The sequence below is a fragment of the Galleria mellonella genome, unplaced genomic scaffold (assembly GCF_026898425.1).
Source record: "Galleria mellonella isolate WM207_F2 unplaced genomic scaffold, CSIRO_AGI_GalMel_v1 utg312, whole genome shotgun sequence".
In the NCBI taxonomy this organism is placed as follows: Eukaryota; Metazoa; Arthropoda; class Insecta; order Lepidoptera; family Pyralidae; genus Galleria; species Galleria mellonella.
This window is the reverse complement of record NW_026442074.1, coordinates 8761193-8774762: the sequence shown is the minus strand read 5'-3', so window position 1 is coordinate 8774762 and position 13570 is coordinate 8761193. Positions and strand designations below refer to the sequence as shown.

General features: G+C 32.6%; 1 protein-coding gene across 1 annotated transcript; it reads right to left on the bottom strand.

Annotated features, from left to right (window-relative positions):
• Positions 1-1297: 1297 nt before the first annotated feature.
• Positions 1298-12661, bottom strand: LOC113521037 (protein nessun dorma). Its single transcript, XM_052896045.1, has 10 exons — positions 12525-12661; positions 12201-12381; positions 9654-9867; positions 8427-8656; positions 7534-7694; positions 6698-6908; positions 5872-6044; positions 5194-5301; positions 4396-4550; positions 1298-3454 (listed from the first exon to the last, which is right to left on the bottom strand). The coding sequence occupies exons 2-10, from the start codon at positions 12379-12381 to the stop codon at positions 3358-3360; spliced, it is 1530 nt and encodes a 509-aa protein (XP_052752005.1). The 5' UTR covers positions 12525-12661; the 3' UTR covers positions 1298-3357.
• Between the last annotated feature and the right edge of the window lie 909 nt (positions 12662-13570).

Here is a 13570-nt window from a genome sequence, read left to right as displayed (position 1 = left end):
TATTACGCTTATTTATACGTTGTCATTCCTGAGGACTCAGGTGTTATTTCTCTGCACCCTGTAAATTCACTGCCATATCCCACCCTTCAAACCCAAACATAGCCATACAAATTCACGGCAGAAACAAAACTGCTTCACGGTAGAAACACGAATGGGACAGAGGTGCCCAAGCAAACGAATTTTGTACAGTCTCCCTCTGGTAATACCTAAGTAATGGAATTTGACGGCCCCATTGCTGGCCCTTATTAGGTCGAACTCCACGTGGTTCCCTCTAGAAACCATTGGGACTAATTCTTGTTGAATTCGTCACTATATACTAACTGACCTGCTTCATCCTCACCTATTATCATTCACTGGTGTCTCGCCAGTGTAATACCGATAGCGAAGGCGGGGTTATAATTCCATTATCGCCCATTAAAATTTATATTAAAAGTGAATGTATAAAAACATACATACATAAATAAACATTTCCAAGATAAAAAAAGGTGAATTAGTTTTTGGAACAAGTGTTGTGAATAAAAAAAAATATTCTATTATTCACCGTGTAGTCGCAGCATAGACTACCCCTTCTTACCGTGAATGTTGTAAGAAGCGACTATGGGAACTTAAAAATTAGAGGAATGAGTTTAAAAGTTACTAAAGCTTAACTGCGGTTGCCAACTCGCCTGCCAAGAATAGCAACTATTTGCAAAAGCCCACAATAGGAGGAGGCCTATGTTCAGCAATGGACAGTTGACGGCTGATATGATGATGATGATGATGATAATGATTCTATTATTATTATTTGTTAGTCGCTATTAGACTCACTAATCTAATTTGATACCTTAACTGGTACCTCAGATTATATAGATAGAGCATCGAGTCTCAAAAACGATTCGAATTTTTGTCAGCTAATTGTCAAATTATCTGACTTGTTTATTATTCATGTTCTACATACTTACGCACATAATATATCTTGACGTATCTATATTTAATTATTTAATAAATGCGTTTTTACCCATTAAAAAGATGCAAAAATTATTAAACAAAATAAATATAGAAGATATAAAGGTAACAGTCATAACTATTTATCACGCAAAATTGTATGAAAAAGTTGACACGCTTTTCTCGAAGTTTCTATGGAGATACTCTAACTATATAATCTAAGCATGATACATATAAATTATGTTAAAATTTTTCTATAAATATGTTTCAAAATAATATTATTTTTCGAGTGAAATAAATAGTTAATTAGTTATAATATTCATAATATTTATTATTATAAATAATTGAAACACAAAGATAAATTAAAAAAACATATATTTTTATCAACATTTATTTCCTTTTTTATAATACTTTCAACAATGTTTGGTTAATGGCAACATTTGTAATAAATGGACATAATAGAAATATTTTATACAACACAGATATTTAAATAAAAAAAAAAAACTATCATTAATTAATTCATTACGTGAAGTGTGCATGGACTTTTACAAAAGTGTTTATTGAAAACTAATCTTTACCTGCGACTTCGTCTGCGTAACTGGATAAATTTATCAGGAATATGGAATAATAGGAAATACATGTCGTTCTCATCGTCAGTCTCATGGCGATTGGTTTAGACGTTAAGATAAAATGTAACAAATTAACTCTCTTTTACATTTAATATTAAAACTGACAATAGAATACATGGAATCCATAGAAAAGATGGTTGATTTCTTTCCTCAATAAACAATGCACAATAGGTCCTATTCCTTTTTTGGTCTTAAAAGTCCTCAATAGTATTAACCTGTCTCGTGGAATCTAGAATATTTGATACTGTACCGTGGATATTAGCTTTTATTTTAAAAACTTTCACATTGATTATGTGGAAATTTTCACAATAAATTGAGCCAAATATGGACAAATAATGGCAATAAACAGTTTAAATAATCCTTCTTTTTACTTCGCAGTAGTCGGGTAACGATTAATTCTGAGATAATTGTCTTATCAAGTATTAATTGTAATTATTAACAGGCGGCTTAATAAAAAAGTGTAAAAAACATTGTGTATTATTTATTTTATCTTTTATAAATATCTCCAGCATCAACATGAAATAATTTTATTTTAATTGTGATGAAACTTTATTATAGTACACGCGAACAAGGGAGCGCAGTTATATTTACGGATTACTTATTTATGTATTTACTGAGAGAGATCCTTTAAGCGGTAAGGCCCCCTATAATTTTTTGTGTTATCGTTTATTATATACATATATTTGTTTATGTATTCTAAATATTATTAGAAATTTATGGGTTGACTGGAAGAGATCTCTGTCAGAGCTAAGTCCACCCTTGCTCATAATATTTATAAATGCATCAACAAGTGCTATATACATATACATATATACATATATATATTGCCAAATTAACTACTACAATCTTCTGGAAAAAATCAGAAGGGTATCTACTTGAAATTATCGGTATCTAAAGGTACTAATCGATAAAACGATATACTTCCTGCACAATATTGGTATTATTTAATACGATTTCTTTATATGAAAAACCGACGTGTTTTGATAGACGTACATAATATGTGTAATGAATCTGTGTTTAACGTAACTTCAGTCGCCGTCGTCATAACGTCATCCGCGACAGATCGCCAATACATCAAACTGGATACTCTCGGTCGCATTACGCGGTAGAAAGTAGTAACTCGACGCCACGCAATACAAACACAGAAGTTTAATTCAATAGGCGTAGATTATGAATGCTATTTATTAATTATCGTATGATGACATAACTATTCGTTTTCACAGCGAATATTTGTGTGAAATATCACAAGTGATTATATAAAATGACTTTATATAAAACTTATTACTGTTTGCTATTAAAAATAATAAGTAGTTTATTTATTAATTTTACACTTTATTGCAACATTTATAAAATAATAACTACAGTGAATTTTAATGAGAAGTGCTACAAAAGTGGACCTTATCACTAAGCTATCTCTCCAGACAATCTTTGGGTAGAGGACATTGGGAAAAAATACAAAGTTTGTAGGACACTTGAGATGTCCTTGAGATGATCCTTTGAGACTTTAAATAAGAGATTAATAACATTTGTTGACGTATTTTTGCTTCGATTAGTTATTGCAGTTAAAGAAGAAAAAAAAATGCACTGAATATTAATGAAAATTCATTGACCTGCTTCCCCACATACTTAAATGAGATTCCAGATCTCTTCCACTCCCATCTCAAGCTCACGTAATCATTGGACGCTCCCTTAGAAGGGTCTCGTTTGTATTTTATTATTTTAGCTGTTTACATTTTATACAATTCTTTCATATCATACAAGTTGCATTTTAATTTGAATATACCTTATTACGTGGTTTTAAGAGCTACAATAAATCGAAATCTTGCTGAACGACCAATATTTCTTTTTGTAAGTTGCCAGAGCCAATTGTGCAGTTCGACATTACTTGCAATCCTTCCATTCTGGGGACAAAGTATACACAGACATTATTATCTTATTTTAAACATAATAGAAGAGAGATAAGCTGTAAGTTAATAAAGAATATAAGCAATGAGAACTAGAAGAATCATGAGTCTCAGGTTTGTAACAATGTATAAGAAGAGTTGAAGTGAACTAAGTATGAAATATATATACAAATAAAAATCTGTGGCTACCAGCATAGAATGACCCACCCCTTCCTTACCCGTGGGTGTCATAAGAGCCAACTAAAAGAGGGCGAGGGATGGACGACAGTGTTCCTCTTAAAACAATACCAAAAGCCTATCTGCAGTTGATGGTAGCTACTGGCAACCCCCCCAACCCCTTATGGGGGCTTTGTTCAGCCATGAAGAATTAACAGCTGATATGATATTATGAAAGGCCTATCGCGCTTGTTCCACTCTGGCTACCCCACAAGAAGCTTTATACAATTGGCAAACTAATCTATTATTTATTTTGATTGTGAGAAAAAAAAAGACGATAAACATTGTATTTTCATACTATCACTGCAGTGATGGTATAGCAGGTAGGGGAGGTACAATAAAAAATGCAACAGGCGACCTAGTATTCGATATAATGCTATATGTACTATTATATATTATATATATATATATATATATATATATATATATATATATATATATATATATATATACACTATTTAAACAACTCTGTTACATATTTATAAATAAATAAAATTAAAATCACTCATATATAATAATGAAACCGAATTAATACTGATTATAGTAGCAGATTTGTTTATTATTTATTTATTTAGTGTAACTGGTGTAAAACATAGATAAAGAGCAGACTCCTCACAATACAATAGTATAAATTGACTTTGTAGAGCACTTAAAAGTGTCAGTGTCCTTTGAAGAACATTTTATGCGCTAATATTAGCAAATAAATTTATCTTTATACTAACATGTTCTGTTTGACCGTAGTATTTCTGTCCACTTCACATCGTATGCAATTCTCGGTGCAATTAGTTATTGTGGTGCTGTTTATGGTTACTGTGGAGCCAGAGTACATCTGCACACCAACATCACATTCCTTTATTAGGCACTTGCGTAATTCAACCTGAAAATATTTATATTAATAGAAAATTAATTTTCCGACAACTTCAGTCATGTGATATAAGAGAACTTAATTCCTAAAAAATATGGGATCTAAATATTGATATTTAAAAATAATAGTTAATACCCAGAAACTAAACAGTACATTCTGCTCAAAAGTTTACTTTATACACACTGATAAAGAACTATATGATTAAACATTAAAAATATTTGAATTTTGAAAATCAAATTGCATGTTTATTTATTTTCTGATTTTCCTTTCGAAGTTGCTTAAACCTGAGATGGACACCTGACAATTTGGGAGTGGGCATCCCCCCTCTATATCCCCATCCTAAATACGCTAATGCTTAAATATGTAAGAGTAGGTTACATTTCACCATTGAAATCAGTGGCAGGATAAGCCCGTCAGAGGCCCAGATCGGCAAAGCGGAATGAGACCCCCAGTTTAAGAAGTTGATGTAATGTTACTTTTTATTCAATTCTCATTTGTATGTATAAGTGTTTGTTTATTTAGTTAAAATCTTGCAAGTGAAATTTAAATTAAATAAACATACATAGAATAGGGATATGTATGAAAAATTAGTCCGCCAATGATTGGGATGTTTGTCTAAAGAGACTGTTAACATTATAAACAAGCTTGTACTTACTTTAGCACCCTTGTGTACAACAATAGCTGAATAAAAATTAACAAATGTACAGTTTTCTAATAGTATGTTAGCGCCAGACATCGCCACAATTCCTTGTGCGAAATCCCTCTGCAACAAGCATAGAAGAAAAACGTTAAAATACCATATGAATCTATTATATTATATGTATAAAAAATATTTAAGAATTTCTCTCACTTATCTAGTACTCTCAGTATATGTCTACATTTATTCAATAAATTTGAATTTACAGGGTACAGAGGAATAACACCCGAGTCCTCAGGAATGGCAACACAGGGGGGTATCATGGGCGAAACAGTATACTCTGTTATGTCCATGGTATTGCTCATGTCTATAGGCAACGGTTACTACTTTCCATCAGATGGACCGTCAGCTTGTTTGCCATTCTAAGTTGCATAAAAAAACACATTAAACGTCTTACATAAATCTATTTGTAGCTATTAATATTTTTCTGACAAGACTTCGTCTGAAAGTAAAAAACAAAACATACTAATAATTAAAAAAGATTTCTAGTATTTAAATTTTATGGAAAAGGTAGTTAGTTTGATACTATATGGCACTAGAATGTTATTATATTTAAATTCAAATAAACATTATTATATCAGTCCTTAACTGTCCACTGCTAAATATAGGCCTCCCCCGTATCCAGTGGTATCTTACCTGTGAATTCTCAGAGTCATCTAAAAACGTGCAATCGCTGATGTGTAGCGTGCCCGCTCGCATCACTACAATTGTGTTCACAAGCGCGCAGTGGAGGGTCAGTTCGCGCAATCTGCACTCTTCGCTTAACATAAATAAACATGACCTCATATCAGCAGCTTTCAGCGTCGAACCTGTACAAAACAACATAATACAAATATACATTGATCATAAATATAATATGTAATACATACAGTCGAAAGATAAAAAATCTGAAGTGGGAATGGGTTGGTCACATAGCTCAAAAAACAGACAACCCATGGGGAAGAAAGGTTCTTGAGTGCCAACCTCGTACAGAAAACTCAGTGTAGCATGACACTCCATTAGATGGAGAGACGACCTGAAATGCATTGCAAAGAGTCAATTGATGCAGGAGAAGGATTCTTAGTAGTGGGGACGTTAACCCCAATCGCCAGCAATTAACCTATTAGGTCAACCTCCATGCGTTTCCCCTAGAAACTATTGTGATTAATTCTAGTTGAATCCGTCACAATGGGCTAACTGACCATCCTCATCTATCACCATTTACTGGTGCTCCGACAGGGTATACCGATAGCGCCGGCAAGGTTACCATTCCATTATTATCATTAAGAATATGTGTTTTTATAGAAAAACAAAAATTTGGCTATACTTTGTATGTATAAATCCAACATCACAATGGTCACTTTTATTATCACAAACAAGTAGTGTTGCAGGCATCCATAGACAACAGTAACTATTTACCATCAAACAGGCTATAATGGTTGTTTGCCAACTTTGTGATATAAAAAAAATAAAAGCAACTTACCATTCAAACTACACACAGATATCTGTGATAGTGGCATCTCGGGAATTTCATACACTTTACTGCAAACCACCAACTCTTCAGGCTCCAGTGCTAGTCCCTCCTCAGCCGAGACCATCATGGTCAGAGTGTGCTCATTTGACAGTCGAGAACGCAAGAATTTGGATATTTCATTGAACTCGAGCGGCGAACCACCCTGCCAAAGTGCAATGACCTGGAATAAAAGAATGTAATAAAAGTAAAAATTTATTTATTATCACAGTATGTTTGTATCAGCATAGTTTCACATTGATTCTGTAGGAAACAGGAATCGTGTTGCCAAATAAATGCTTACTGAAAGTAACATAGCTTTTTAGTAGTACAGTAAACTGTTTAGGTATTAATTTATATTAAGCAATTATTTTGACAATAAGATTTCATAACAAATAATAATAATTAAAATATAGCACAGAAAGACTTTATACAAAACTCATATGCTTGGATGGATTAGTACCAGATATGCTAAGGCCGAAATTGAGGGATGAGCAGCAGCGTCTCTCTTAAAACATCACCAAAATCTAACTGCCGTTACCAATCTGACTGCCAAGCGTGACAACTATTGTCAATCGCATGGGGGTATCACGGGCGAAACAGTATACTCTGTTATGTCCATGGTACTGCTCATATCTATAGGCGAAGGTTACCACCTTACATTAGGTGGGCCATCAGCTTGTTTGCCATTCTAAGTTGTATAAAACAAAACCTAAAATAGATGGAGGAGGAATATGTATAGTAGTGGACAGTTAACGCTGACATAATTATGATGATAAAAGTAATATTTAAAGGCTGATGCTACTAACATGCTTTTTATTCTTGTTCTTTTGCCATTTACTTTTTGCTTTGGCCAAGTACTGTTCTCTAATTAGCGGATTCTCGTAGAGTGTCCATTTCGACATTAGCCCATCTAACCGCGCGTTCATCTCTGCACACAGAGATATGTAGCTTGGAGGTAGTAATGAATCTGAAATGAAATGTTATAGAGTTTTATCTATCTTTAGCAAATAAATTAATTTATTATCATTTTTAGATAATGTGTATAGGAAAATAAACAGTTTTTGCATGATGCCAGAACAAATAAGCAAAGAAAAATCGTAAAAAGTATTGTTATGGCAACTTTTATTTCTATTAAAATCCTTCATATCAAGGATTTTTAAATATCACTCACATATATAATATATAGGAATATCTATATATTACAGTGACAACATCTATGTACTGGTCAAATAATAAATATGTTAAAAGTCTGCTGTCCAAAAAATAATATTATATAAAAGAATTTTAACATATTCGAAAATAGCCCACCAATATGGGCGATATCAAAATGGAATATGACCTTTTTTCTGCCCTCAATATCCAAAGGAACCCAATATATAGATATCACATCAGTATCCATATTACTCATAACATGTACAGACATTGTCCAGTTACAATTTTATGTTGTATTACAATTTTAGGTTTTGTAAGAACACCTTATAATTCAGATGCAGAGTCCCAAATAGTCTTGAAACTAAAGAAGCACTTTCATAAAAAATACTTTCATCTGATAAATATAAAATACATACCTTTTGATATATAACAGTAATCACCAGTGCAGTAACTGGCATCTTTAACCCATTAAAATGACATATTATTACCATAATTCTATTCTTATAAATTAAGTATCTTTAAGTTATTAAATTTATAAGTATCTTACCATCTTCATCAGGTATATCAAGTTCGCACAGAGAAGTATCCAACTCTTTCAACTTTTCATGAGCACTTATTGCACTATTCCTTAACAGTAATATGGAACGAGCCACACAGTTTGGGATAGTACCATTGTGTATTTCAGACCAGAGTTGCATTCTGTCTTGAATTGTATTTGGAAGCAAGACTTTATCTTGGTCATCATCCCATGGCATCCAAATATCATTATAGAAGAAACTGTAAGCATTGTAAAACATATGACCACATGCTAATACTTTTCTAATTAATAACAATGGAATGGTGATCCTGCCTGTAACATAAGTTTCACATTGGTAGAGTACCACTAAGAGATGATAGAATGAAAAAAAAAACACTTTAATTGGTCCCTTAGGCAATAATTCAATAGCAATTAACAACAAGGTTTTCCAGAGAGAATCCTAAGAATGTGACCTGTCTGGATATATTACTAATAAAGGGCCTGCAAGCTTACAATCTCCTTCTCCATGTTTGGCTCAAACTAATTGTTGCTCTATAGTGACTGAAAGTTGACATTTTTATGACAGATATTTTTAATAAATGTATCAAAGTATGACCTTCATTACCCCTTATTTTTTTCCATGGGTTTTAATGGTTGTTTTTCCATAATGGAAAAATAAAAATGTCAACTTTCAGTCACTATAGAGCAACAATTAGTTTGAGCCAAACATGGAGAAGGAGATTGTAAGCTAGCAGGCCCTTTATTAGTAATATATCCAGACAGGTCACATTCTTAGTATTCTTTCTGGAAAACCTTTATGTTAATTGCTATTGAATTATTGCCTAAGGGACCAACTGAAGGTTTCTTTGCATTCTATTATCTCTTAGTGGTACTCCACCAGTGTGAAACCTATGTTACAGGGAGGATCACCATTTCATTTTTATTAATTATAAAAAGTATGAACATAATCATTGAGAGATAAGCCATAGTGTCCCGCTTAAAACATCACCAAAAGCCTAACTGAGATGCCAACACCAAGTGGATTGGCAAGTGCTAAGAGTAGCAACTGCTGGCAAAACTTTCCTTATGGGGGAGGCCTATATTTGGTTGTCAACTATGGGCAAATATACTTTTCTTAAAGGGCCATGCTCCCCATAGAAAATAATTCTAAATATACTAATGAAGAGTAGTAATATTCTTTTAGTTCTATGATGCAATAATAGATATTTGAAGATTAAGATTTAAGTATATATTTACCGTAATAGATCTAAGAACTCTGCAGTTGTAGCTGCATTGACACATTGTTCCCTCTGTGCAACTGTGGGCCAGAGTTCTATTAATGGAACATCTCCAACTGCTTCCGGCAATGATACGGCTTCATGCTGCACACTGAGCACTTCTACACAAGCTGACAGACTTTCAAAATCTACTGATGTTACTGTTACATAGGCTACACATGGGAATCTCACTTCTGGAAACATAAATATTAACACAAAAGTTATAATTGATTAAACATAACAGTTAGTAAAAATTTAAATTCATATTTTGGAACATTCAAAACTTTAATAATATACAGTCGCGTCGGAAACTATTTGCGCGCAAAATTTTATAACATTTTAATGAATTTGTGTGTTAAATATGATTCAAATTATTCAAGATATTTAAGAAAATAGTGAAATATAGTGTTAATTATTCAGATAATGTATTTGCAAATCAAAATTATTTATAAATTAAAAAAAATTCAAAATATTCTCAAATCCATGCAGTCGGAAATTATTTGCGCTGACTTAATATTTAATTTTAAATTGTTTATAATTAGAAATAAATTATTTCTAGTATTTTGTAGGGCCGTCTTTAGTTGCGATGACTGCTCGAAAGTGCCTTGGGATACTCTCGACAAGATTTTGTAGTTCTTGTAATGGTAAATTATGCCATTCTTGTTCAAGGCGATTTGTAAAATTTTTAATTGTTTGTCGGTCCGATTTCTTTACATTTTCATGCAAATGATGCCATAGATGCTCTATGGGATTCAAATGAGGACTTTAAACAGGCCAAGTCAGTAGTTTAAATTATTTTTGTTCAAACCAAAACATAGTTTTTTAGCCTTATGCTTAGGATCATTGTCTTGTTGAAAAATCCAGTTATTATTAAAATTCATTTTATTAACATTAATTTTATCATGAATTCAAATTATCTTCAAATATATTAATATAAGAGTCTGCGGTCATTCTGCCCTTAATAATCTGAAGATTTCCAACACCGTTATATGAAAAACATCCCCATACAAGTACTGATCCACCGCCGTGCTTAACAGTACCCACAAGATTTTTCGATTCTAGCACTGAATTTGGTTTTCGCCACAGATATTGTCGTCATTTTGATCCAATACAATCAAATTTCAACTTATCAGACCAAATTATCGCTTTTCAAAAGTCCAATGGTTTATCTTGGTGTTCGATGGCAATTGTGTATCTCGCCTTTCCGTTTTTTTCGCTAATAAATAGCTTTCGTGTGGCAATACGGCCTACAAATCCAGCTTCAACAATCCTGAACTTAATTTGTATTATAACCAGATCGAGATTTAAAGTTTCCTTTATTTCTGTAGCTCTTATCTTTAGATTCTCCTTCACTAATCAAACGATTCGTTTGTCTGTTCTGTTGACTTGTTTTGCGTTTACGGCCACTTCGAGGCAAAGACTTTGTTGAATTTCGTTCAGAATTTTTTTTAATTGTATCTTGAATTGTTCTTAGTGGAATACTCATGTTTTCAGCAATCTCAGAAATTTTTATTCCATTATTTTTCATATTAATTGTTATTTCACACTCTTGAACCGTTAATTATATTTTTTTTGGCATTCTGATAAGAATATTAATATTATAATAATTAATTAATTAAAATTTTAGGAGATGTAAAGTCAATCTAAACATAAACATTCAAAAAACACTTATTTTTTAGTAACATATACAATTTAAACACGAAAAACTAAAAAAAAACTTTTGGCGCAAATACTTTCCGAATTAACTAATTATGATCAATATTTAATTTTGTTTATTACAAGCAACAATTTATAAGCCACATGTGTCTATTTTCTTTTAAACACATGAATCTTCGAGACTGTGCATAATTTTCCTTTTTAGTTATCTCTAATTGTAATTAAAATAAAATTTCTTGATCATTTTACAATGCGCAAATAGTTTCCGACGCGACTGTAAGAAAACATTCATGTCTATAAATACAGGACCAAACATATTAGTAATTAGGTGTCCAATCTCACACATTTATTTATTTATTTATTCATTAAAAACAATTACAACATGACAACAAAAGTCAAATCAATGTTATAAATCTAGTGTGCTAACATACAAAATTACAATGAAAGTATTTAACTAGACTCCAGATATTTGTGAGCCATTTCTAATATCTTTGGCAGGATACTAATAAAAATATTAATGATGTTTATAATGTTATTTAATAACCATACTGCACGAGTTAAGGGAGCATGCTGAAGTAGATTAGCTCTAACTGGTGGGACATTAAACGTATCTGGATAATGGGGTGCGCTAATATAAGCATTCAGGTCTCACAGCTGGACCGTATTTAGCACCTGTGGGTAATGTACCCACATGTTACTCACCCCTTAAGAAATCTTATTACACCCTTTTTAAGAAGCTTATGTTACAGTTTTCATTTTATACATTAAATTATTTAAGTATTCATGTAACATTTTTGTCCTTTAATCCTCAGTGGAAGAGACTAAGGACAGACACTAAGCTGCCTAAGTTATCTGAATTCAAGTAACTAACCAAATTTTTTACAGAAATCTTTGGACAATTTCCATAGCGCGTCCCATCCGATCGGCTCTACTAGCAGTTCAGCTTGCATGCCCCATTGTTCGCGAGCTGTACCACGACCAGAACTGAATACTCGCAATAACTCCTGAAGAATTTCGTTATCGCTTCGTGAAAACGTATATACTGCTGGCATCTGAAATATGGGCATTCCGATTTATGTTGGAAAAATAAAGAATTTATACCTCATTAGCAAAATATACACAACATATACTGTCACTCAATAAGTACAATTTGTACGAACAGTGTACTATTGAGTTGATTGTTTATCATATTCACCTTTCTTTCCTTTGTTTCAACTCTTTTAGATGTGATATTTTATTCTATATTATTTAAACACTAGAATAAATAATATTTTTAAACAAAAAAACCGTTCCGTCAACAATTTCAAAAACTTTGACTTTTTAAAATTTGACATTTGCTTTCAACGAGTTTGCCAGATATAATTTTATACCCCAAATTACAAATATTTTTTTAAAAATTGATATTACTTTCTTTAATATCACTTACCTAAAAACAAATATTTTGTACTACCAAACAATCAATATTGCATAAAATAATTGGTTACGTTTTGGCCTAAAAAAAAGGAAATTTTTATTTGTTGGAATATAAACAGATTTTTGTCACGACTATCGTTATTGCAACATTATGCTGTGTATGTCACTTGTGTATAGTTCCAAAAAAAAACATTTACTTTTTAATGTATAAAAATGTGACCAATTTAAAAATAAAAAATCAAATTTTGTCAGAGTTATAAGCATTAAACTCTCGAACGGATCTCGTATCAAACTATTCAAAATCGAGGAATTGGAAAAGCTGACTGCCAAGTATAAACCAGCGGGGGGAAAGGGATTGTTAGTATTGGAGACTAAGAATCCCATTGCTACCAATATACCCAACCAGGTCGACCTCCACGTGGTTCTCTCTGGACACCGTTCGTCATGATGGGCTAACTGGCCTATTTTCATTCTCATCGATCGCCCTTCAGTGGTACCCCGCCAGCATATACCGTTAGCGCAGGCGGGGCTGCCATTCCATTTTCACCCATAAAAAAAGTATAAACCAGCTGATACTCCAACACCACCGGTTTCTGAAACTGTAGCCGCAGTCAACCGGTCTACCTCCACGGCTCCCAAGTAACAGATCGCAAAAACAGCCAAGAAATATTTTTCCGTATAATGTATATGGGAAATTTTGCTAATAATTGCTAAGCTTGGCAGGCGAATTGACAACCGCAGTCAGCTTTGGAGATGCTTTATAAGGGATGGGAAAGGAAGGGGTGGCCTATTCTATGCCGGGGCCACACGGCCAATATTTATTTATTT